The 23752-nt window shown below is 37.9% G+C and overlaps 1 protein-coding gene across 7 annotated transcripts in view; it reads right to left on the reverse strand.

Annotated features, from left to right (window-relative positions):
* Nucleotides 1-1731: 1731 nt before the first annotated feature.
* The window catches only part of FRMD4A (FERM domain containing 4A), a 361665-nt gene continuing 339644 nt past the window's right edge, over nucleotides 1732-23752 (reverse strand). For 5 of the 7 annotated variants that reach the window (XM_075208671.1, XM_075208669.1, XM_075208668.1 and 2 more), the window contains exons 15-23: nucleotides 19818-19951; nucleotides 18184-18306; nucleotides 14268-14496; nucleotides 13516-13572; nucleotides 13040-13277; nucleotides 12307-12471; nucleotides 10630-11489; nucleotides 5928-6024; nucleotides 1732-2074 (exon numbers count right to left, since the gene is read on the reverse strand). In XM_075208671.1, coding sequence (XP_075064772.1) covers nucleotides 1972-2074; nucleotides 5928-6024; nucleotides 10630-11489; nucleotides 12307-12471; nucleotides 13040-13277; nucleotides 13516-13572; nucleotides 14268-14496; nucleotides 18184-18306; nucleotides 19818-19951 — 2006 coding nt within the window. In that variant the 3' untranslated portion in view covers nucleotides 1732-1971. Of the gene's footprint in view, nucleotides 2075-4289; nucleotides 4362-5927; nucleotides 6025-10629; nucleotides 11490-12306; nucleotides 12472-13039; nucleotides 13278-13515; nucleotides 13573-14267; nucleotides 14497-18183; nucleotides 18307-19817; nucleotides 19952-23752 lie in introns of all 7 variants that reach the window. The other 2 variants (XM_075208670.1, XM_075208667.1) reach the window with 1 other exon arrangement.

Genomic DNA, 23752 nt, shown 5'->3' on the forward strand with positions numbered 1-23752 from the left:
TGTTCAGCCCTGTTACTGTGCCGAGAGTTGTATGTAAAACCATGTGCACAACCCCTGCAGGGGCAAACGCAGGATTTTTAAGGGGGGAGTTTTCTCCTTCCAAAAAATATTTAGAGAGCGAGCTACTGCGCATGCGCAGCAGCTCCATTTTGGCGATGCTGTACTGTACAGCAGCCGCGGCGTTGTCAAAGAAGCGTCCGCGGCAGTGCTGTAGTTCGTTTGCGGAGGGGAGGGGTTTCTGGAGAACCAGAACCCCCCCTGCCCTGTTCTGTGGTTTATTCTACTTTAGTACATCTAATGTTCAATGAATATTGAGGAACACCTTTACTAGACCAACATATAGTTTATTGATTTTAATGTGTTCTTGCTCAGGAACGGCCAAGGAGATAAGATGAAAATGAACAGCTTCATGTAAGGTCATTATAACAATCTTTTAAGTACCTCTCATTAAATTATTTTCTTTTCAAACCTTTGCTTTTTATTGGACCCATCAAAAGTATTGTGAGATACCTGTAGTAGTTGATGTGGCCATATGCAATGTCACCTACACGCCAGTCCACCAGATCATATGTATGCAAAGCTATAACCATTAGATTTCCATATTTAGAACAGCTATAATCTCCTTGTATGAAGAAATGGCTCCACAGTACCTGTGCAGCAGGTGATTACTATAAAATATAGGAAGGAGGATAACTGGGATTACTTAATCTGCAGACAGAGGTTGTAGGCAGACATGCAGGCCTCATATATTAATTAGCAAAAATGGTTAAGGTTACTTGTAATACAGTGGTTTTCAGCCAGATATCAAAGACCAACACAGATTACACATTAGGGTGGCAAAATATTAGGACTTTTTTTTTTTTTCACATCTCTACCAAAGAGTCTCTCTTAAGAATGCATTGATGTATGTAAATAACTATTAATGTTCCAGATATGCAAGTATGAAAGCCATATTCCTGGGGGCACGTATCAATTAACTGTGTTATAAAGAACAGTAGCATTTCAGATTTCATACAAGAGGGATTTTTGATTCACAAGTGCTATATAAGTAAATTAACCCTGATAAGTATTGTGACCTAATGCACAAAACAAACAAACAAACAAAAAAAATCTGTTTCCCGGTCTACATTTTGTGGACTTTGTGTCTTGAATTTGTGAGTCTGGACACTACAATGAGAACACCCTTTGAGTGCACAGCTCAGTCAGTAATACCACTTATTTTATTCCTGGTCTCACAGGAGACATAATACTACCATCTATCCTTCGGTAAATGTAACTGTGCGATCTGGAGGAGTCATGACAGTAATCCAGCAAATGGTACTTGTAAATTGTTACCATACCCCCAGTGTCATAAATGGTATTGCAGTGTTCACATGACATTAAACGTGTAAGGTCAGCACCACTGATTTAGGGTTGAGGTTAGTTAGCAGGCAATCTGCAACCCCCCTGTTTCATCTTTGGTTAGAATTAAACTGACCACAATTATTGGACAAATAGCCAGTTTTCTATATGTAGTTAGAAAAATAAACAAATAAGAAAAACTAATGTAGAAATATTTAATTTCAATTCCCCTTAAAATAAAAAGTTAATTTTACTAGTACTCTGTTGGCCTAATCCTGTCAGATCTTTGACATTGTAATATTGTCACTTCGTACAATGATATTAATAGTGATTAAGCAGTGATGACTTTATTCCCCGACTAGTACAAAATGACTCCAGCGGAGTAGGAAAGTGAGTCTTTCACAGTTTATTAATATACACAGATTAGGAGGCACGCGATAGTCAGTAGTAACGACGTGGGTCTCCGCGAATAGTTGTACATACAGAGGCGGGGCTTGAACTGGTTTCCTCACTTGTAGGTTTCAGAATGAAAAGTGCTTGCAGCTGAAGCTGGTGTGTGATGATAGTGCATCTGGGTAAGGCAAGTGAGAGGCAGTGAGGTGATCTCCAAATGGCGTTGTGGTTATGGGTTCACACAAGAGTCCCAGGCTTGGCTTTTTCTTGTCCGTACCACTGGACATCAGCTAATTCAGAATACAGGGCAGAATCTAGGTAGCAACTATCATTGTAGGTCCTGGAAAAAAAAAAATGAAGAATTGTAAGAAGCAATGTATCTACGGTAGCTGTAGATACTTTTCTATAATGGTACATGGGTGAAAACATGTGTGAAGAACAAATAAACAGGAACATAATTATAGGATATGTAGATCAATACATTTGTGTTTGATCAATACATCTTTATAGACAGAGGTGTTAGAATAGTCCACTCATGCTCATTGGAATTAAAATCATGCATTTTACTAGCGTTTTTAATGCTAGCACAACGCATTTAAGGGTTTAAAAATAAAAATTATTTTATTGGCCCTTATATCCACTTGCATTTTTACTAGTTATCAGGTGTGTTCATATTACCTTCACTGATGTTCATGTATGTAACACCTAAGGGAAGCCTAAGTGACCTCCAATAACATAAAATGGCTAGTAAAACGCTTGTAAGAAACCCTTTTTTTATTTGTGTTTTTAATTCAAAAGACAATGACAGTGGTTACGAAGCTGCAAAGGAAGAACATAGAAACATATCCCATTGCTATGTAGGAAATAATGTAGCATTAAGGCAACACATAAGTCACACTGCACGAGAAAATGTATTAATATGATTGACAGTGGCCATATTGTGCCCTCCATAGATGTAGGACAGATACACACATAAGAAACTGCTGGCACCTATGATTGTTATTAAAACGAAAAGTTTCATAATATGGGTGCGTCGCTCACAGCAAAATTTTGTTAGGGGCCCAACTAAGAGAGGTCTAGCATCTCCCCATAGCCGACGGACCCCCTGCACGTCTTATAATTCCGCTCGTCTACAAACGTATGCTGTTTTATACAGTAATCCCCCTTTCCTTATTCACATTAATACTGAAAAATAACAATGTTTATCAGTTATTAGTAATTAAGATTTTATAAAATTATGTTATTTTAAATAGCACACACTGTTTAGACTTTTTTTTTTACTGTTTCATATGATTTAGGTTTTCAAATAACTTTTAAATAGTAACGCTTGTTTACATTTACTATGACATTTTGAATAGACATTTTAGACACAGTAGGTCTGAGTCATTAAGGAGAGCAAAGCAAAAAAAAAAAAAAGAGTTAGTTTGATCCTGGACAACCCATGTTACAATGCAAGGGGTGTAGATTAGTTTATTATTTTACACATAAGGAATATACTGGCGGCTTTTCAATGTAGCACACAAATACTGAATAGCTTTATTTTTATACTGAAATTTAAAGTTGATTAAGGAAATGCCCTCTCCCAACTTTGGGGCATATTCAATTACCTTCCGGAATCGTGGCTGCATGCGGCCGTCTCCTTCCCGATAGCGCTACACCGCAGATTTCCCTTCACATCCCATAGGATTGCGAAGGAATATATGCGATGTGGCGGTACTGTAACTGTATTGCGCGGCTGCCCGGAAGGTAATTGAATATGCCCCTATAAATCTGTCCACACATTTTAAAATTTACCTCCCCCTCCAATGCTAAATGGTTTTGCCCAGGTGCAAAGAAACTCCTTTTTTTAGGCTTTGGTCTCCTTAATGACTCTGGCCCAGTGGTTTCACCTTTCCTTAATTGTTCTCCTTATGCAGGAAATAATTTTTATTTTAGTACCATGGTTACTGGATGCTGACATATAATGAGAAAGCTCAAAGGTAAAATGGCTGATTTAGGTATAAACTGCTAGAACATAAGCTTTACCATAACCTACAGACTGCCGGGCACAGTTATTTTTTCTATTTTTTGTTCCTCTTTTGGGTTGGTGAAAAATTGGTGTTTTTTAAACCGGGACAAACTAATAACTTTTCTATACATTAATACATACTGATGTGAATGAAGTACTGCAACTTTTTTTTCCTGCTAGTGATATAGGGGAGGATGCAGAGTGGGATGTATGCCAGTGTATTTTGTGTGAAATTGTCCTGCACATGTCCAGAAAGTAGGTGCACACATATCAGCCTATGCAGTTACTCCCACCAGTGTCTGAAGAGGTGGGAAAGTGCATTCTAATGTAGGCTGAGTACAGTAAGGACTTGTATGTTTACGGAAATGCACCTCATGCAGAAGGAAATGACAATGTAAACATATTACCTTACTTTAAAAATACATAGACAGCATACAATGGGCTACTGAACAAATTGCAACACAGATAGATCTTACACAGTGAGACACAAATCAGGTGGATTTCCATGCACAATGTGACCAGATCACATGGGCGCATCATACAGTACCTCTATTCATCAGTACTTTGGTGACTTGAAGACTCAGACCCATCCAAAGTGGGCGAGTTTTCTGTTGCATCTCTGAGCAAAGGAAAGCAGAGGAAGGAAAAGCAGAGATAGAGTAAAGCAGACGTCATTTTATTGACATGTTAGTAGAGCTTGGAAAGCATGGCCAAAGATAGCATTTCACACAGAATTAGTATTTAGTGGAATTAAAAACTTCCTAAATAATTTTGTTTTTCAAAAGAGAAAAATATTAGAACAAGAGCAGAGATGGTAACAATCATTGACACACTGGTTAAAAAGAAAAAGACTGAAGAGATTAGGAAACAACACTATGACACCCAACATGTTCCTTCCCTTCTCACAAGCTGTAAAGAGTCGTACAGACTTAGCCATTGATGAAAGCAGAAGGCATGGGGAATTAAAGAAATTCTCTTTATTGGCTAACTAAACAGATTTTAATTTGCAGCTTCAAAGATTTCTTTCTTTAAACTACAATCTATTAATAAACCAAATTGCTTAAATTCTACTTTTCTGTTGTTGTTCCTTAGTAACCCTGGAACATGTATTGGGAAACTTGATTCTGAAGTAGAAAACCTGTTCTTTTGGAAACACGGGGAGATTAAAACTTGCCACAGTATACATACCATGGTGTAATTAAAAATCCCATGCACCAATTCAACAACCCTACTGGGGTCTTGTTTACCCAGTTACCCTGCAATTATGGGATGGTCTTCTCAGCTGGATTGTATTTTATTTATTTTTATAATGTGTCCAATATTCTATATGTTTGTGATTTAGAATTGTTAGCTCTGGGGATTGTATCTATTAATGTTCATCTAACATTTGTAGTAGGCTCTGAAGGGAAATAAGCCACATTTTTATTTCTGATTTGCTTTATTAGTTTGTGGGTTATCTGATACTGACAAGATGTTGTTTTAGACAGGTATAAAAGAAAAAGAAACAAGCATTCTCTAATGTGCAAGGCATACTCCAGGCATGTAGTGCAAGTGGACATGTAAAACAGTGGGTTCAGCCATGATAAACAGAGAATGTGGTGTAACTGAGGGAGATTCTAGTATGATGCTCAATATGTCGAAAATGTTCTTGCTTTATTTACAAAGGTTTTGTTTTTTTTGTTTTTTAAAGTTAACGTTACTCATAGTGTTATCGTTTATATCCTAATACACATAACTATTTGTCAATGAAATGCTGGTTCCTTTTACATTACTGTACTAATTAGCCCTGGCAGCCAAATAACCAAGGTTCAATTACATCACTGGTTCTAGGTTAGAGATAGTGATGCAGTTGTTTAACTGCTAAAATACATGTTGGTCCTATCGCGCGCGCGTGTCTGTAAACAGTGGGGCAGGAACTGATGTAAATGATTACATATTCGCTGTACAGTGCTGGATTATATACTGGCACTATATAAACACACAATTATAAATGAATGTGAAGCACAGCAGGCACTTTCATAGGAAGACACCCCATGCCCATTCCATTTATTCCCACCTCTGTTTACACACCCAGTGCATGATCTGACAAACAAAATGGCTTGGAATGCGTCAGCAACTTTGTTTGATGTATACTCAGGTAGTTATGACTGGAATGCTAATCTTCCAAAAGCCAAAAAGGACTTACCCAGTCTGCCAGGTTAAAATGTGGTGAGGGCTGCTGGGGGGAGTTGCTGTATGATCACTACAAGGCGTTGAACTCCTCTGACCATGTGGTAAGGCAGCTGTGATACAAGCGGAAAAAAAACATACAAAAAAGTCAGAGGTCATAACATGAAAGTGAAACTTGTCTAACAATCACATTGCACCAGAAGTTAAATGACAGGCTACTTTCATCTGAGCAACAACACCATGGTTAGCTTTGACACAATGTTTAAATTAAGTGACGAGAAGATTCTACTTTTATTTATAAGAACTGAACAGCAGTTTGAGCCGATCTTTATCTTATGTAAAAATATCTAGTAAATTTTTGATATTAGACAGTACCATGTTTACACACTTCATTCCATCTAAGTCAGTTAAAAATGTATAATTAAATACATGGGCAGAAATCGTGTCTGTGGAACATGGTGTCCATTTCATTTTGTGGAATCAGTTTTTACAGAACTAGGGAAGACCCAAATTATTATATATAGTATTGTGCACCCCTGTTGTGAAATATAAGAAGTCAATAAGAAGTTTTGTGACATAAACCACAAGTCTGCATACAGAATTGTAAGACAACAATTATCCTTAGCTTTCACAGTAGTATAGAACATTTCTCATAATACATGGAGTGTTAATGTACATAATATGTTAATGTCCAATGTATTACATTATGTATTGGTATCCTTACATGTTTAACTATTTGATTGTCTAATGAGAAGGAATGCTGTATCTTGTGAGGTGATTCTGAGCCCATTTGCTGCATGAGGGCGGGGCGAGGCCCAGATGCTGACTTATCAATGTAATGTCTGCCTGAGTGTCTTTGTACTGTACAGTAGTTCCAGCTTGTGACTGTCATTACTGTCTTTAACCCTCATAAGTTAATGCAAGGACAAATGTCAAGTGTATTATACTTGCCACTCTCTGTTATGGATGAGGAATGTAGTAGCTGCCACCGTATTAATAGATATCATCACCTTTGATTGTTTGTGATGTCAAACCTAAGGATATCTTTTACAGAAATGTATACAAAGATGGACACCATTTATGTATTATACCTATATGATACATTAACATTTGTCTCATCAATCCAGTTTACATAATGAAATGGCTGAGTGTTCAGATTATTAAATGGTATTTCTAGTCTAGATGCAGGATTCCAGGTGTCTAATAATAACCCACCACACAAGCTTGCCTAGGAGGCCCATCTCCAGTATATAATTACTCTGCCTGCAGCTATATGGAACAGAACTTCATATTTACTTCTAAAATGCCATCTACAATCTGAATAACCATGCACATGTGATCTTCTCTTCAGCAGCTAGAAATTAAGGATGACAAGGTTTGGTGTTGATTACTATTCCAACTCACCCCTCCATAGTACAACATTTCCACACTACCCCAATAAAATACACTCTGGGGGAATAATATCAGTAAGCATCTCATTGTAAGATTTAAATCATTCCTCTAAAGACTGAAACCAGGATGATTTAAAATGTCAGCTTCCTCTCTAGGGCTATGCACTCTGCTAAGTGTTTGATATATGAGCTTAACGGGAAATTCCAATCAGATTAATATCTAAACTACAATTCAGTCTCTCAATTAAGATTCTTCCCTACATTTCGGACTTTACACAAATCCTAAATTGCTTTTCCTAGGAAACAAAGACCAATTTCCTCACAGGAAACGCATGCTCTCTTTCAGGTAAAAGGGCACATATGGTATGCAAGTAGCAAGCGTTAAAAATTATTGGCCAAGGCTAAAACTAAACGCTACAGGCTTAATAAGTGAGATTAGTTTCAGTCAGTATGTAGTTCATTAAAAAGGAATGTCCAAAAGGTGGCTCTCCAAGGATTTTCTGCAGCCACACTTCTCTGAGAATGTATATAGGACTCCATCATAAATGTACATTATCCCATAAGAAGCTGGTAGTGTAAGAGTTTGCATCAGTTTGGCAGGAACTTTACATCACTACTCTCTGCTGTTGGGGGACCCTTATATTTCTATGTATTAACTCTCAGTCTGTGGCGTCCTGCTGGTCTCCTTACTCTATCACCCATGGGGACAGGTCACTCGTCTCCAGAAATACTCAATGTTGCTGTGAGCAGCTCAGTGATCTTACTTGTTACAGGTGTTATATGTCTGTCCACATCAAACCCGAAAACAAAATGATGATGAAGAGACAGAGATTGTATTTTGAAACAGAGACTAAGGAGCTATGACCCTAGTCAATCATACCACAAAAATGGAAATCACTAAGTATATTAATTTAAAAAAAAAAAATGGACCTATCCAAATAAGATATTTAGATTAGGAAGGAAGTACTTAAAAACGGGAATGGCCATCTTTAGACAACTTTATCTTTACTGGTTCGAACAAGGTAACCTGCAAGTTTTACTACATACATTGCTTTACATTTCTGGCTTCTGTCTGTGCATTTCAGCCATGACCCTATATTATGAGGTAGAGTTGTTTATTTTGGTGCACTGACATACAGTGCTGCTCTGTACTACGCTTTGGATACAAAGAGAGCAACTTTATGTCATATCTAAGAGCAATGGAAATAATTAGTCTCACTTTAGAAAGACAACGCTTAAGAGCACTAATGGGAGCTAGAAAGCTACTCATTTTTATTAAAAGTTGAAGGAGGGTATGTACAAGCCAATAAATTAATCATAAGGTGAAAACTCCCTTGTGTGTCTAGAGAAGAACACACAATGTATAGATTTAATATGGCGGTTCTAATACACTTGCAGTATGACATTTCCTGCTGCCTGTGGTCTGCAAGTACTGGCACAACTACACACTTCATCTCCTGCATTCCCATGGTCCATTCTAATCATGCAAAGAGAATGAATGACCTGGTACAAGTGTTGCCATGGAGATATTAGTTATAAAGTTTTGTGTTACGCTTCAGATTTCGTTAACATTCATCTGCAGCCTCCAGGCAATCTTTGAAAAGCACTAGAAAGAAAAGCTCTGCAGGAGCCTCAATTTCAAAGCAATTTAAATGTGCCATTTAAATACAATACTAGTGCAGAAAATACCAAAAGACAACTAGAAGGGCTGCATTATTAATCCTCTTTCATAGGTAAAACAAACAAAGCAAGTTACACAATCTACTTTCCCCCTACATTTCTCATCATTAAAACGCACTGGTTACAGTGGTAATAAATCTGTTTGTACAACCAAGAAAATGCTCTGGAGAGAATGACATGACAGAAACCAGAACCTTAAGAGTCTTTAAGAGGATATCCTGCCCTGGGTATAGATGAAACCGTGCAGGTAGTCCTGTTATAAAGGATGTATATTATATATATCAGGGAAGCTAAAGATCGCAGAAACGCCTTTGAAGGCCTCATCTGCCCAGTAAGTCTGCACTTCAATAGCCTTGCTTTAGAACAAAGTCTAAAATCTGCATCATCAATCCAGACTGCTTTGGAGGGTCTGACCTTCGTATTGTACCATGTGAGCAGCTAAAGGTTATGAATGGATTTAGAATGTTTTAACTCTACAAATTCCAAGTTAGTCATTGCAATATCATACAAACTTGTGGCCCAGATACTACACAAGACAGACAGTAGGTGCGATTGCAACCCAAGTGCATGAATGAAAGAACAATCCTTTTATATGAATTTAGTAAGATGGGTGATGGTGAAGAAAATGTGTCAGTTTGTCTCAAAATATTTTTTCCTTAGAGAACAATATCCTTTACTAGTCTGAGTAGTATATTCTAACTAAAGGATGCCCTGATGCTACTCATAGGAATGCACTTCAGGGATTTATATAAGGCAGAAAACAAGTGATGCCTTATGCATCTTTAACAAGCTGATGACCAGATGTAATGGTGAAAGTCTGAAACAAACAAGTATTAAATAGCAATTCATTTTTTCAAACAGATCGGTTACTCCCAGACATACTTTATAATCTACATTTCAGTCTAATAAATTTCAGTTTCCAGTTGTAAGCAATCAAAATCATCAACATTTGAGGAGTCTCTGTAAGTGCACAAACAGTAACACCGCTATCTGACAACATTGCAATATTAGTGTAGAAACTAATTTAGTAAACAATATTTTATATTAAGAAAACAATAGTGAAAATATCATAAATGACATCTGTAGGATTATGAACCCACAGGCTGAGAACATCCTGTCTGCCCGCTATAGAATGTATAGAGAGTGCAGTGAAGTTTGGCTCACAAGAATGTTCTCATGTTAACCACACTGCGAGGCGCAGACCACCCACCTAGGAAAGCTGTTGGAAATAAGTCAGATCCAGAGGGAAGAAACCTTTTAAATTTGTCATAATAATAGGCTGTATATATAAAGGAACATGCCAATAAAACGGAATTGACAATTTTCTGTATGTAGTACTGCCTAGAGATGTACATCATTTAAAATGTCAGTTTTACAGTGTAAATACACAAAATAAAAAACATTTTGTCTGGAAATAAACTAGGCTCTAATTATTAGGTTTCAGACTGGAAATTGCCACCAAACGAGAAGTTATACAATTTGTGAACTTAACAGATCACAAAAGAAATTTAGATTGTTGCATTCAGTGAAAACAACCGCCTGACAAGTCCTAATGGATCGAGTTATAGAAGTTTTATCATGAGACACCCTTATCAGTCTACTCAAGATCATCAATAGTGAAGGATATTTATATGAAACGTGTCTTACCTGTTGTTGCTTTACACATTGGAGGCATTCTTGTTACCCTGCTATGTGCCACAAAGGTGCTTTGAGATGTGCTGTACTGAGAGCCACTGTCAGATGAGTTGGAACTAGTATGTGAAAGTCTGTTGTGCTCCTTATGAGTTGAGCTTGACCTATGGAACCACTGTCGTAGCTCATTAGACACCACAGTCCTGCCTGAGCCCTTATCATGGCCCTCTCTGCCAAGTGACGGAGTCCTTACAATCTGAGAGCGAGAGGGAGTGAGCTTCACAGAGTCTACAGTATCATCCCCATGCCAGTTCTCTTTATACATCCCACCCGCAGTGTAGGAGTTTGACGTTTTGAATTGTGCTTTGACACTGTAGTGTCCCTCTTGGTCATTTTCTAGACTCCTTACAACAACAGGCGTTGAGCTTCCTTCAATGTATAAAGGATACTCTTTGATCCTGTACTGGGACGAAGGCTGGCTCTGACTATGCAGGTAAACCCCGTGGTGTCCGGTTCCATTCCTGGCAGCCAGATTGGGCATGCTTCCTGAATTGGAGGATACAAGGTTCCCGTTAGACTTGTGTCTGTGTCTCTGACGCTCCCTGGCTTTCGAAGGAGAGTCCTCAGCCAGTGTTGAGTAGTTTGGGTTCATCTGGGCTGGGTAGTAGTGCTCAGAACTGGAATGGCTAGTACAGGAGGAGCAGTCATCCATAGGGTCAGAACCATTACTGCTACGAGTCCTTGGCGTGTAGAAATCAGGACTCCCAGTGTCATTTTCAGAACCCAAAAGTTTTCCTTGTGACTCCAAACTGGAGCTGCGGTGCCTAAAGTGCTGTGCTAAGCTGTGCAGCCTTGTAGGGCTTATGTCCACTGATCTGCAAATAAATAATAATCATTCATTGCTGTTTGCATAAAACACATGCACTGATTTAAGCGTTTCAAGTTCCCCATTAATTATCTCACATTATGCCAAACCCTGAGGAGTAAAATAAAGCCATTGCCTGTCACTGCCATTCTGTGTGACAAAACAGATCTCCTGATTCTTCCATTATAAATATAGATGGACAGACAGGTCTTATTGGCCAGCACTGCAGCTGGTCAAAATGAAAAGCAAAACCTAAGCTCTGTAAACTAATACAAATTTATTAGAAACCATATGAAAATAATGAACAGCTTTTGTATCTGAGCCTTGCAGATCCCTGTATAAGAAAGGCTTTCTAACCAACTTGATCATGGAATTCAGATGAAAGATTATGAAGCAATGTATAACTCATGCAGATATGCCAGACAATGCAATTAAACCGCAATCATATTGTTTCATATGATTTGCTCAAGTCACACATATAGATGTTTTGCTAATTGACAAGTAAACACATTTACTTCTACGTAAAAGGTCAATAGCTATCAACATGGCATTAACAGGTACATTTTTTATTGTCTTGCAATTGTATTAATGTACAAAGCATACTCTTTGACCCTGTGCCGTGAAAGTGCACCTAATTTTTGTGTATAAGCATAAAAGATAAAAACTAAAAACAAAAAAAACCATACACCTCTACTTATTAAAAATGGGATAATTTACGTATTAGAATATAGTACCATCAGTACGCTTTTAAGTACTCACTGACGTCTGAGTAACTTGCAGTATCTAGTACTGAATTCCCTAAGGACAGTTATGACCATATCTTTTACCTGGTTGAATGGACATAATGTGGGCTTCGTAAGCGCAGGTCTGGTGTGGATGGCATGCTGGACTGTGAGTTCCAGTGAGGCAGCGCCCGGATGGGACTGTTCTGTAGAGAGTTACTACCACCAGCTTCTGAACAGCTGCCGGTGCTGGGGAATCTTTTGTGGTTACTGAAATGAAAATATCCTATTACTACAGGAACAATTCTACACAGTATTATCAAAACCAAATGTCTAGAAAGACGATGAGGATGTGCTACATTAAATCATACTTTTCCTGTTATATGCATTTTTAAAAAACCATTAAATAGTGTGGACATGAGCACGGGTTTAAAGGAACATGGAGTAGTTGCAGGCGTGAAATTCTGAATGTTCCTTTTCTCTGCATGCATGTTCCCTCATCTCATCCATTTTCTTCAGTCTGAATCAGGAAGCAAAGGGAACATGGGCAGGGAAGGAAACATGTTTTCTTGCCATCAAGGGACAATGAACAAGATTTTGTTTTATGCTTGGGCTCCCAAAACGGACGTAATAGGCAGCAGTTTCTTCAGCCAATGATTACGGCATAAATAAATTGGGTCTATTGATTATTACACAATATAAATGTGTCATATTCAAAACACTAATTCTAGAGAACGAGACAAACCGTCTGTCAAATGACAGCAGTGTGGCCATGAGACAATGCAGAGCCTGGATTAGGGTCTAGTACTCAATTGTAGCCAAAAGGACTTGTCATTACCTGGAATGACTGTGAGACGATCTTTTCTTCACTTTCTCATATGGTTCATCTAGGGAAGATTCACTCCACATTTTGGGCTTTATGGGGGATTTGTCATAGTCATTTCTCTGGTAGTGTAACTGCCTCAGTCCGTCCAGTGACTGTGGAGGGTGGGGTCTGGCATGGGAGGGAGGTCTTGGCGGCAGGCCTTTATGTGGGGACTGCATAGGAGACATGATGCTGGAAATCTGAGAATCCTCTGGATAAGTAAAAGAAGAAATATTCAGAAACATTAAAAAAAAAAAAAATTTCAGTCTAAGATGAGAATCTACTTTTAAAACAGGATGTTAAAATTAAATAATACCGAAACACACTGGAAAAGACCTTAAACACAGAGCTTTGCCTGTAAAATGTATGTTTGTTTTAGCTAAATCTGTTATTATATTTCATAAGACACAATTGCTACGCCCAATTTCTTTCCATTGTGCAATACATACCATCTTCAAGAACAAGTGCATCGGAGAGTGAGCTGTCTTCACTTCCAAGATTTGCTTCTGTAAAGAAAACAACACTGCTATAAGGTCATGTACAGGTCTGCCTAATCATCCCCATTTCTATACATAATATATATCTAAGACAGACAACATGTTCTTACAGTACATACTCTCCTATGCCCTTGACTCAACACCTACATAGTAGTCTGTAAAACATGGTGCAAATAGCACACTGTAAGCCCATAACACAAATATGTATACATATCAGCAACTTATAAAAACCAGAAAGGTAATGTTTTTATTTACCATTCCACTAAAAGCAGCTAGAAGGGCAGAAGTATTCTTACTTTTCTAAACCAATGTTGCTGTAATTCTCCACCTCCCATATGAATACAAAAGTCACAAGGCAGGAAAGGAGGAGACGCATGTAAAATGGGTCTGACACTAGAAAGCATCACTGCTGTTCCTACTAGTGTTCTAGTTGGGTTCTGGTTTGAAATGCAACCTCTTTGCCCCCCCCAAATAATGTTGTACGTCATGTAAAGACACCTACCGTTCAGTCAATTAACCTCTATGAAAGTATGCAAAGTATATGACTGTCTGTTAATGTGTTGCCTAGTTCACTGCTATTTTATTCAAATATCATTTCAGAAAGCCTGTTATGGGACTGATACACCATTGATCATCACTGATTCAAATTAAAATGCTTAGGAAGTAGACCCTAGCAAATTACATTGAGACACCAGAACACTCACCATCTATGATTAAGGATGCTCTCTGTGTAGGCTTTTTGCCAGACTTAATGCGATAATCATTAATGGAGTTTTCAATCTCCTGTAGTTTCTTCAGTGCGTTAAGATATGAGGTCTTTCTCTGTTTTTTCAGCTTTTTGCTTACATGAGGGTCACTGGCCAATCTACGAGCTGCCTCTGTAATCTGGGACTGAATAGCAAATTCTCTCTCCAGACGTTCCAGCTCCACTTCCTGCAATAATATTACATATTTTACTATACCATTCATAGTGCATCACTGCAGGGCTAAAAATAACACAAAGTCTGAATTCAAGTTTAAAAACAACCTAAAAAGACATAAAAAGTACATTGAAATGCAAAATTCAATAAATGAAGGGTTTTGAAAATAAATGCGTTGGCACCGATACTTTATAAGAAGCATTCTCATCTCTTGATTTAGTACCACCCTGTAACTGACCTATTCTTAGGCTGTTAGGAGAATCATGCTTCAATCCCAGTAATGTCTAACCACAACTCTCTCATGAGTCACCCATCGTTTCCTTCATCTCCGTACATTAAATAGGGATAAAAGCTTTTTTTAATTTCAGGTTATGTTCAAACACATCACAGAGTGCTGAACACACATATATCCTAAACACCTTAAACCTCTCGCTTACTCATTAACCTCTTAATCACTACAACAAATTTCACAATTTTGCTAGGTACCAGATAAACGAAAACGGTTTTTTTTTTTCTTCTTCTTTTTTAACTATACAAATAAGGTTGTATTTTGAAATAGATATCTATTTTACTTGGAGGTTATAGAGAATATATGGCAGAAATGGGCAAACTTGCACTTATCCATCCAAGATCAACATCTACATGTAGTCTGAAATAACAGATGTTGAGGAAAGCCTGGCAATGGCATCACCTGGATCCAACGAGTCCCAAATGGACTCTCCATACGCGGAGAACATTTTACTCTAATCTCTGGACTACTTTGGGATGACTGCAATGGCCAGAAACACAGTCTGCCAGTTTCAGTGCAGGATCAGGAGACAACCACATGCCAAATTCACACCACAAAGGCTGCTACATCCTGGTTCCAGGATGGTGGGAACCAGTTAAAGAGAGTAAAAAGCAAATAAGGCATTCACATACTTCCAGGGCAGCATTGACACTGAAATGGTTTACAGGGGGAAAACCTATATATGTGAACTCTATAGCATACTGCAATAGGTTTACGCCTATTGTTTGTAAAAGGTTTCAACTAGGTCGTCTGCACCATTCTCCAGAACTAGACATGAAGTTCCCTAATAATACGCATGATGTATGCAGGTAGTCCTTCCTACAAGTTAAATGTCTCTGGTTGAGAAATTTTAGTTTAGTTTGAAACCTAACTGGATTATTAAAAATGCATGATTTTTATTTTACTAGATCTGTAGAGAAGAATTTAGCAGTTTCTAGAATCATTTCTAAACTGAAATGTGTAAAGATCCTGGGAACATCGGCAAATTCTTCTTGTATCAGCATGTCTCTAGCCTATAAGACATGAGTAAACCTGATTAATTGGTATTAGTCTCAGGAACCTAAACAATGGCAGAAATGTCTGGAGGCTCTTAAGTCAGCCCAGACAATGGTCTTTTGGCAAATTCCTGTCCTAAAAGCTGCTTAAGCTGTTTTTATAGCAGAGGTTCAGCGCTTTGACCCAGAGAATGGTGGGAGAAGCAGAGAACAATCTTCATCTATGACACACAAGCACAAAACCAGATCACCAGATGAGTAAAAGCATTGAAAAGGAAGTAAAACATTAAAATGCTCTTACTCAAAGATATTGCTTTATGCCTGTACAGCTTTAATTTCATGGTATAACATAGAAGATAATTTGAAGTTCTTCTTTTCTGAATCACAGGCTGTTATCAGTCCAGAATAGCAAAATAATCAAATTAGTCAGCTACCAGAACAGAGACTACTGTCTGATTTAGTGGATGGTAGCTGTATTCACAAAATCAGGATTTATATCCAAGAAGGCTTGATCAATAGGACGTTTTGAAAAAAGAAAAGAAAAACGGAAGAAAAAAAAAAAAAAAGAAATTTCTCTTTACACTTAAAAGGACTATAAAAATGCTGATATTTTAAAATTCATTGTCAAACAAACGTTTCAAAACATTTCAAGAAAAACTATAATCAATATGTACACACACAGAAATGCTTTGCAGCATGCAGTTCATGTATTCTGTTCTATATGGTTATTCACTAGAAGCTCTCATGATAGAGAGCTGTGTCCCCTTATACCCAGCACAGTTCATTCACATTATTTTTTATTTTTTTTAGGATTCAAGCACTGGCCCCCACAGACTAATTCCCATTTCCCCCATGCCACGTGGCACCTGCTATTCTCTTCATGGGGTGTAAGTGCAGCAGGCGCAGTTCACAGAGAGTGGTGTGTGCCTGTTGCCTGGCATGCAGACATGTCCAGACCGCATTCATTCTAGGCATTCAGTGCAGGCTTTGCCCGGCCTACACAAAAAATTTAGTGTCAGGGGCGCTCACACATTTTAATCTGACCCCAATAGAGCCATTAAACCTTCTTCCCCAAAGTAATAATAAAGTCATTCCTGTACCACTCCATCTCTGTAACAAAACAAAAAGACACTGACAGCAACAAAAGCCCTGCAGTGCAAATCTCCTCCATATCCCGTAGCTTGCTCAGGTAATTCATATGGCTGTATTCCAGTTACACTGGTTGTCAACCATATCCTCCCAGTCACAACACTATGAAGTTCCTCTCTGCTCTCCCATTCACTCCTCTCCTACAGAATTTCAAGCCGCTTACTCAGACAACGCAACACCATACTTCTTTCACCCTTCATGGGAAGAGGGGTTAGGAAACACACCAAACACTAGTCATATACCATTAGTAACACTGCTGATACTTCCATTATCTGTATGGATGTTTGTTAACCCTTCATTGACACAGATGGAGCCTTCATTAACCCCCAAAGTCACACTATGCCCATCTCTCAACTCCCTAAGCACCTCCACATCTTCAAAATAAAAAAGACCCAGCAGCTTTATTTTAATCAATACCTTACTACTGCCACCTTCCTGGTAACACACTTGGAACCTCTAATCCTTTCAGTTACTCATACGCCCATGAGTGCCATTGTCACTGGCGATATAGGATACCGTATGACACTAACACCATGTAGTGATATATGATGTGGACATATCTGGAGCATTATTGCCACTGACAAACACATACATTGAGGAGTTATTGAAAGAGCCAGCAGTAAAGATGAGTAAATATCACGTGACTTTTGTAGAAGTTCTTGCAATATAAACTTCCAGTATACTAAAGTTGAACTCTATCATTGTTAAATAAAACATGAATAAGTGTACCAGGATAATCAGTATCAACTGGAAGAAGCTTGCAGATAATTTAATAGAACATAATGAACATAGGATAAGTGAATATTATGTTTTAGGTCATCCTTTTGTGGCAATGTAAGATATCTGCACATTTCATCTATTAACTGTACAAAAAGGGGTAAATGTAAGCATCTGGTACATTGATTCACTTAGAGGCAGAGTACTAATGTACACGGTAAAGCCAATTATGTCGAACAATGTTCTTAATGTTCAATGTATGTTTTCAGCCTTCTATTTTAATTGTTGGGGATACCAGATGCAGCTTTTGTTTTAAGGCCTCTTATTGGATATAGAAAAATAGGGTCCATTTTTCAGCTTTTGTAGATAACTAAGGAGATTTTATTTGGGAGAATGTTTTACTCTCCCAAGTTTCTTACTGTACATTCTCCAGCAGACCCAATGGCTTTGCAAGTGGATATATTAAGCTCGATGGTAATTTCTATAATGTAATTACGTGATATACTGACACATTTGAATGGACTTTCCCATGTTTGGCTCATTCACCCACCTCTCCTCTTGCATGTAGTTTCTGTTCATCCAGTTTATATGCTGTTCCTATCCGCCGTCGAACAGCAGGCGGCTCCTCTCCCGGATCCAATGGATATTCTCTTGGCAGTTTGCCTGTAAGTTCCTGCAAACAAAATAATAAACCTTTACTACGATCTCATACTATGCTAACAGATTGTATTTTGGGGTCACAAGGAATGCCAAATGACCTGGCTAAACTTAGCTAGCATACAGTTACTATTTTGTTGTAGTATAAAAGAAAAGGGTGGCTGTAGTTCACTAGGATTCCTGAACAGTGTCACATGTTCCCTGTATATTATTCAACAACACATTGGTTACAGCTGCTGAGCTACAAGTGACCATTTATATTCAGGCAGAAAAGAATTTAAATGGGGGAGCATGGGGTGCATTCAACGGAACCAGTTTTCTATGCAATTATTTAATGCAGGCCAATACTTGAAACAGAAGCTTCAATTTCTCGGTGTCAGTTAAGCTGGAGATCTGCTACCACGTTTCTAGTCATGCCAATGATGTGTAGGGTATAGCACAGCAATTCTGTGGCCAGTAAAAGAAAAATATATGAATAATATTACATGTGGATAGAATGATTTCCCCATCTATACCCTTTAACGTTAGTTTGTGACAGTCATATATATACAATCTCTCTATCATGTCACTCAAACCTGCTTTTCAGTAAACTAACATCCTGTAGAGACATTTTTCAAAGTAGATTGAATCGGTTACAAAATTGTGCAGGTAACACAATCCCTTTTCTCAAGGTTTTGTTTTTCATCACTTGCCTGTGCGTCCTCTTCCTTCCACACTTAGGTCTTACTACAAAAGTAATCTCACAGGAAATGATTACGATTCCTGAGATACCTAGCAAGTAAAAGGTGGCTGGGAGCAATTTCAGGAGTTTTGTAAACACTACGTAATTAGGTGCGAGACACCAGCTCTATCCATTTCTACTAAGGCCTTATGCAAAACACCACTCTCAAAGGCACTATACAGTGTTACACTTTATAATCCCACTGCAAACAGTTGTGTTTTACAGCCTCTACGATCATTTTACGTGAACATGCAAAAAGCCCTATTCTTGCACCAATGATTTAATGTGAGGGAATGAGGAGGTTTGAGGCAGTAGAAGTCATCCAAACGGTACAATTATACAGATATCCATCTTTGTTATTAATACAATTCTTTATTATTGTATTGCTGTAGTTGTTGTACAACAGTAAATGCCCTAGTTAGCAGCTGAATCAGTAACAGAGCTGCCTGCTCTCAGAGAATACTACTCCATTAAGTTGTGACTGGATGCAATGTACAATGATTTGATTTCAAGGCCAAAATAATAGAAAAGAGGTCTTCAAGAAACAGTTATCTGTTTATGTACCAAATATATAAAATATTTTTTGTTATCTCTTATTACTTTTGTTATCTTGGATACAAAATAATCCCTTACACGCCAAATCATTTTATTTCCAACATGGCTCCACTCATGTATTCATGCTACTATTCAAGAAATACAAACTCAACCAAAAACAGAAATGGTCCCTGTCCGACTGTTCTCTCGTTACACATGCATTCCTGCTCTATCCATGACACACAACACAGGTTAAGATGCCCGCTCTGTACCGCTTCACGTAGACAAAGTTTCTTTAGCTCTTCCAGCCGCTGGCGTAGTGTCTCCTCCAGAGCTTCCTGCCTGGATTTCAGTGCAGCCAGCATGTCTTTTTTGGCAGACTGTGAACTGTCGGACTCCTGGGAACCTGTCAACAAACAAATGATTTCACTGTAACCAGCTGACAACAGGCTATACATCTGGAGCATTCATTGCGAGATCCACAGCTTCTCATGTGTGAGCAACACGGGATTCAGCGTAGCGGACATGATTCTCCTTGCATGATCACTTGCTTGTTTTAGTTTTGAAGAACAGAGAACATCTGGCTATTTATCTATTGCATGTTGAACGCAGCTCCTTTATCTAGTGTAATTACTTATACAGCTAAGTAGTATAAGATAACCTATATGCAACTCAATCTCTAAATGATAGCTTTCCTTATAAGTCTTAGCATTAGCTGTTATTTTTATAGTAATGTTTAAAAAGTGAAAGTTACCACCTGAATGCCTGCTCTGGGATATGACACATGTGAGCATTGTACAAGTTATTTAATAAGCCCCATTGCAATTGAGGTACAAATTTAGTTCCTCCTAGTTTGTCATTTTCATTGTACAGTGACCTACATCAGTGATGGGCAACAGGTGGCCCTAGGGCCATATGTCGCATTCCGAGCCTTCACCTGTGGCCCCCAGCTCCTTCCTGCTTTATTGACAGGTTTGTTACAGCTTGTAACACTTGTTTAAAATGCTGATATGTCATTACAAATATGGTCTCTTTCTGTGATGTATTATTTTAACTTATTACTGAGATTAAGGATTATGGGGGGCCCTTTTGAAGGTTAGAGGGCCACACTACACGATCCCAGAAGCATATTAGGTTGGCCATCACTGGCCTACATATAGATGTAGATGTATTTAATAGCATGTACTGAAGACCATGTTATATTATGAAAGTACAGACATAGCACACACATACTAAATACACAAATCCAGAAGTAGCTTACATACAATCTACCGTTATTCAATTAAATTACATTATTTAGTATAAAAACAACATAAAACATGTTTTATGTGATGAAAACATTAGATAATGCCAGGTGTACATCCATACACAGTACATGCGCTTTCATGTACAGCTATATGGATGTTTAGATCTTCAGAGTAACCACAACAAAGCATCTGATAAATGTGAAAATTGGATGATCCCCCCCCCCCTCCACGTGAAATAATATACTGAAAAGGTCACCGCAAGGTACGTCTGCATAACTCATACCAACTGAAAAGGGTGTCACGTTATAACATGCAGGAGCCGCAAGCAATAGGATCAGTCTGTTCACTTTCACTGGTCATGCCCACGCTTGCTTCGCTGCAATTAGTAACACCGGTACCACTTTTAGCTGTAATCATACGTGTTTAATAAGCAATCTGTGTAAACACCAGACACAGGTTCACCTGTGAAACACAAATTAATTGTCTTAGAACAATTATTTTTCTTGATAGTTACTGAGGAATGTGGTAAACTAGAAGTTGCCACATATATGTTGATAGGGAGCCAATCAGCCCTAAAACATTAGATGATTAACTTACTGGCATCCTACTGATCAACTGCTCCTTAGACAATAGATTGGATTATTAGAGAAGACTAATGTCGCTAGGACAATTATTTACAGGAAAGGAGTTCCCTCAACAATTACAGATGTTCAGGAAGTAAAGTGTCAATTTGAATTTGAGAACTATTCCTAGCATGCAATTACTCTGATGCATTACACATTATTTGTCTGTTAAGAGGTAAAGGAAAAAAACCCAAAGGAAAATGTTCTGCCAATTTCTAGAAAGGAGAATAAACTAATAATCAAATCAATTAGTGTTTAACAGTTTACACTTTTCTCCAGTATATTTACTAGTCTAAAAAAACCAAAACCAAAATCCCAACACTACATTCTACTTGCATTCAAGTCCTGTAAATGGACAAATTTCAACACATTGATCAATAAATTAAAAAAAAAATCCTCCTTGGCACGGTAGAAACATAGTATAGAGTAGCATCACATAACAATTAGAGACAACAGAATGGGATATCCATCTAATGCCAGGAATGTGAACATATACTGTGACACAGTTACTAACCTCGAAAGGTTATAAGTTCTAAGAAAGGACGGATAATATTATATATACATTTTTAGTACAAAAAGGGAAAAGTTCCCACTGGTCTGTAACCTTCTAGATCAACTGGTCTTCTGCCAAATTCTCCAGACATCTGTTAAATCCACACCATCCTATCATCACTAGCAGATATACAAGTGTTACATCTCAAACCAGTGCCAGAATGAGCTATTTATTGCTTAGTAATCTGTCACCAGTTGAGGTTTGGATGAATTGAGTGGAGACATAACATTGTTGAGATTATCTCCATGAGATGAGGACTAGAACAGTGATTCAATATCATCAATTTGAGATGTTGATAGTTATTTTTGGACCTTTTATAATGGTCTAATCTAAAGAGTATTCAACACCTCAATACAATGACAGTGGGCAAATGGTCATGTGTGCAGACACAGTCTCACAAGGTCCAGTGTTAACAGACCAAAAAACTATATTTTAGCTCTTAGCACTGTTCCCTTATCTCCATTATATTATTTAAGGAGAAAAGGAAAAAAACACAGTTGAAATTGACAGTAAACATATTATAACTTTGTCACGTAAAAAGAGAAACACTGTCAGATGTTGAATGCTGCTACCTAACCAGATAGGGTTCATACCAGAATAGGGACGCCCATTGGGCATGTAGAGCCACATTTAGACTAGCATGCAATATCTTAAAGTATATGCATCTCAAAATACAGCATATAGATATAACTGCATTTGTTCAGGTGTATAGATTCAGTTGGGGCAAGGATGCAGCAGCCATTATCATGCATCATTTATAGCTCCATAAGAGCAGTATCACACACACTTTTCTGTTTCGACAACTACCCTTGTTTTTTACTGAAACTATAGTTCTATATACTTTTTCATTCTTTGAAGAGATGGAATCCTGTTTAAGTTCTTGGATCCACTTTAAAAACATTAGTAATACATAAATACACGTTGCCAGCATACCAGTAAAATTGTTTAAATAGTTTGTCGCTATGCAATATACGGAGTGTCTTTCAATCAAGATGCAGCTGCCACACCCGAGACAACAACCTGGCCTCATAAATATGGCCGGAGTACCTATAAATATGCCAAGGACTGAGCAGTTTGCAAAGTCAACTTTTGTATTAGAAGATATTAAAATGCAGAACAAGATCTGCTATATCATTCCGATAATCAGTGCACTTTAAAGTTTGCCACCGATAAGACAATTATCTTCAGAATTCTGGGACGTATGGGAATCCAAAACTAATAAGGAAGAACAATAACTAATTTCAATATACACAAGACAGTCAAAATAGCTGGTGCGGTTCTTACCTTAAACAAAATACCATCACAGAATTCACTACTACATAAAGAAACAAGGGGCCTGATTTATTAAGGATCTAAACTTGAGAAACTTCTTATTTCAGTCTCCTGGACAAAACCATGTCACAATGCAAGGGGTGCAAATTAGTATTCTGTTTTGCACATAAGTTAAATACTGACTGTTTTTTCATGTAGCACACAAATATCAACTTTAAATGTCAGTGTACAAATAAGCTATCAAGTATTTGTGTGCTACATGAAAAAACAGTCAGTATTTAACTTATGTGCAAAACAGAATACTAATTTGCACCCCTTGCATTGTGACATGGTTTTGTTAAGATCCTTAATGGCCCAAGGTGACAATTTTCCAGCACAATGGTTGCAGTCATTATAAATGTTGTTGTGCGAATCCTATAAAATATAGGATTCAAATAACAGGTGTGAAATTGCAATACATTTAAATATGTTCCCTTAAATAGCAATCCAAGCTGAAAAAATAACCCTGAAGT

Source organism: Mixophyes fleayi, chromosome 4 (assembly GCF_038048845.1).
Source record: "Mixophyes fleayi isolate aMixFle1 chromosome 4, aMixFle1.hap1, whole genome shotgun sequence".
Classification (NCBI taxonomy): Eukaryota; Metazoa; Chordata; class Amphibia; order Anura; family Limnodynastidae; genus Mixophyes; species Mixophyes fleayi.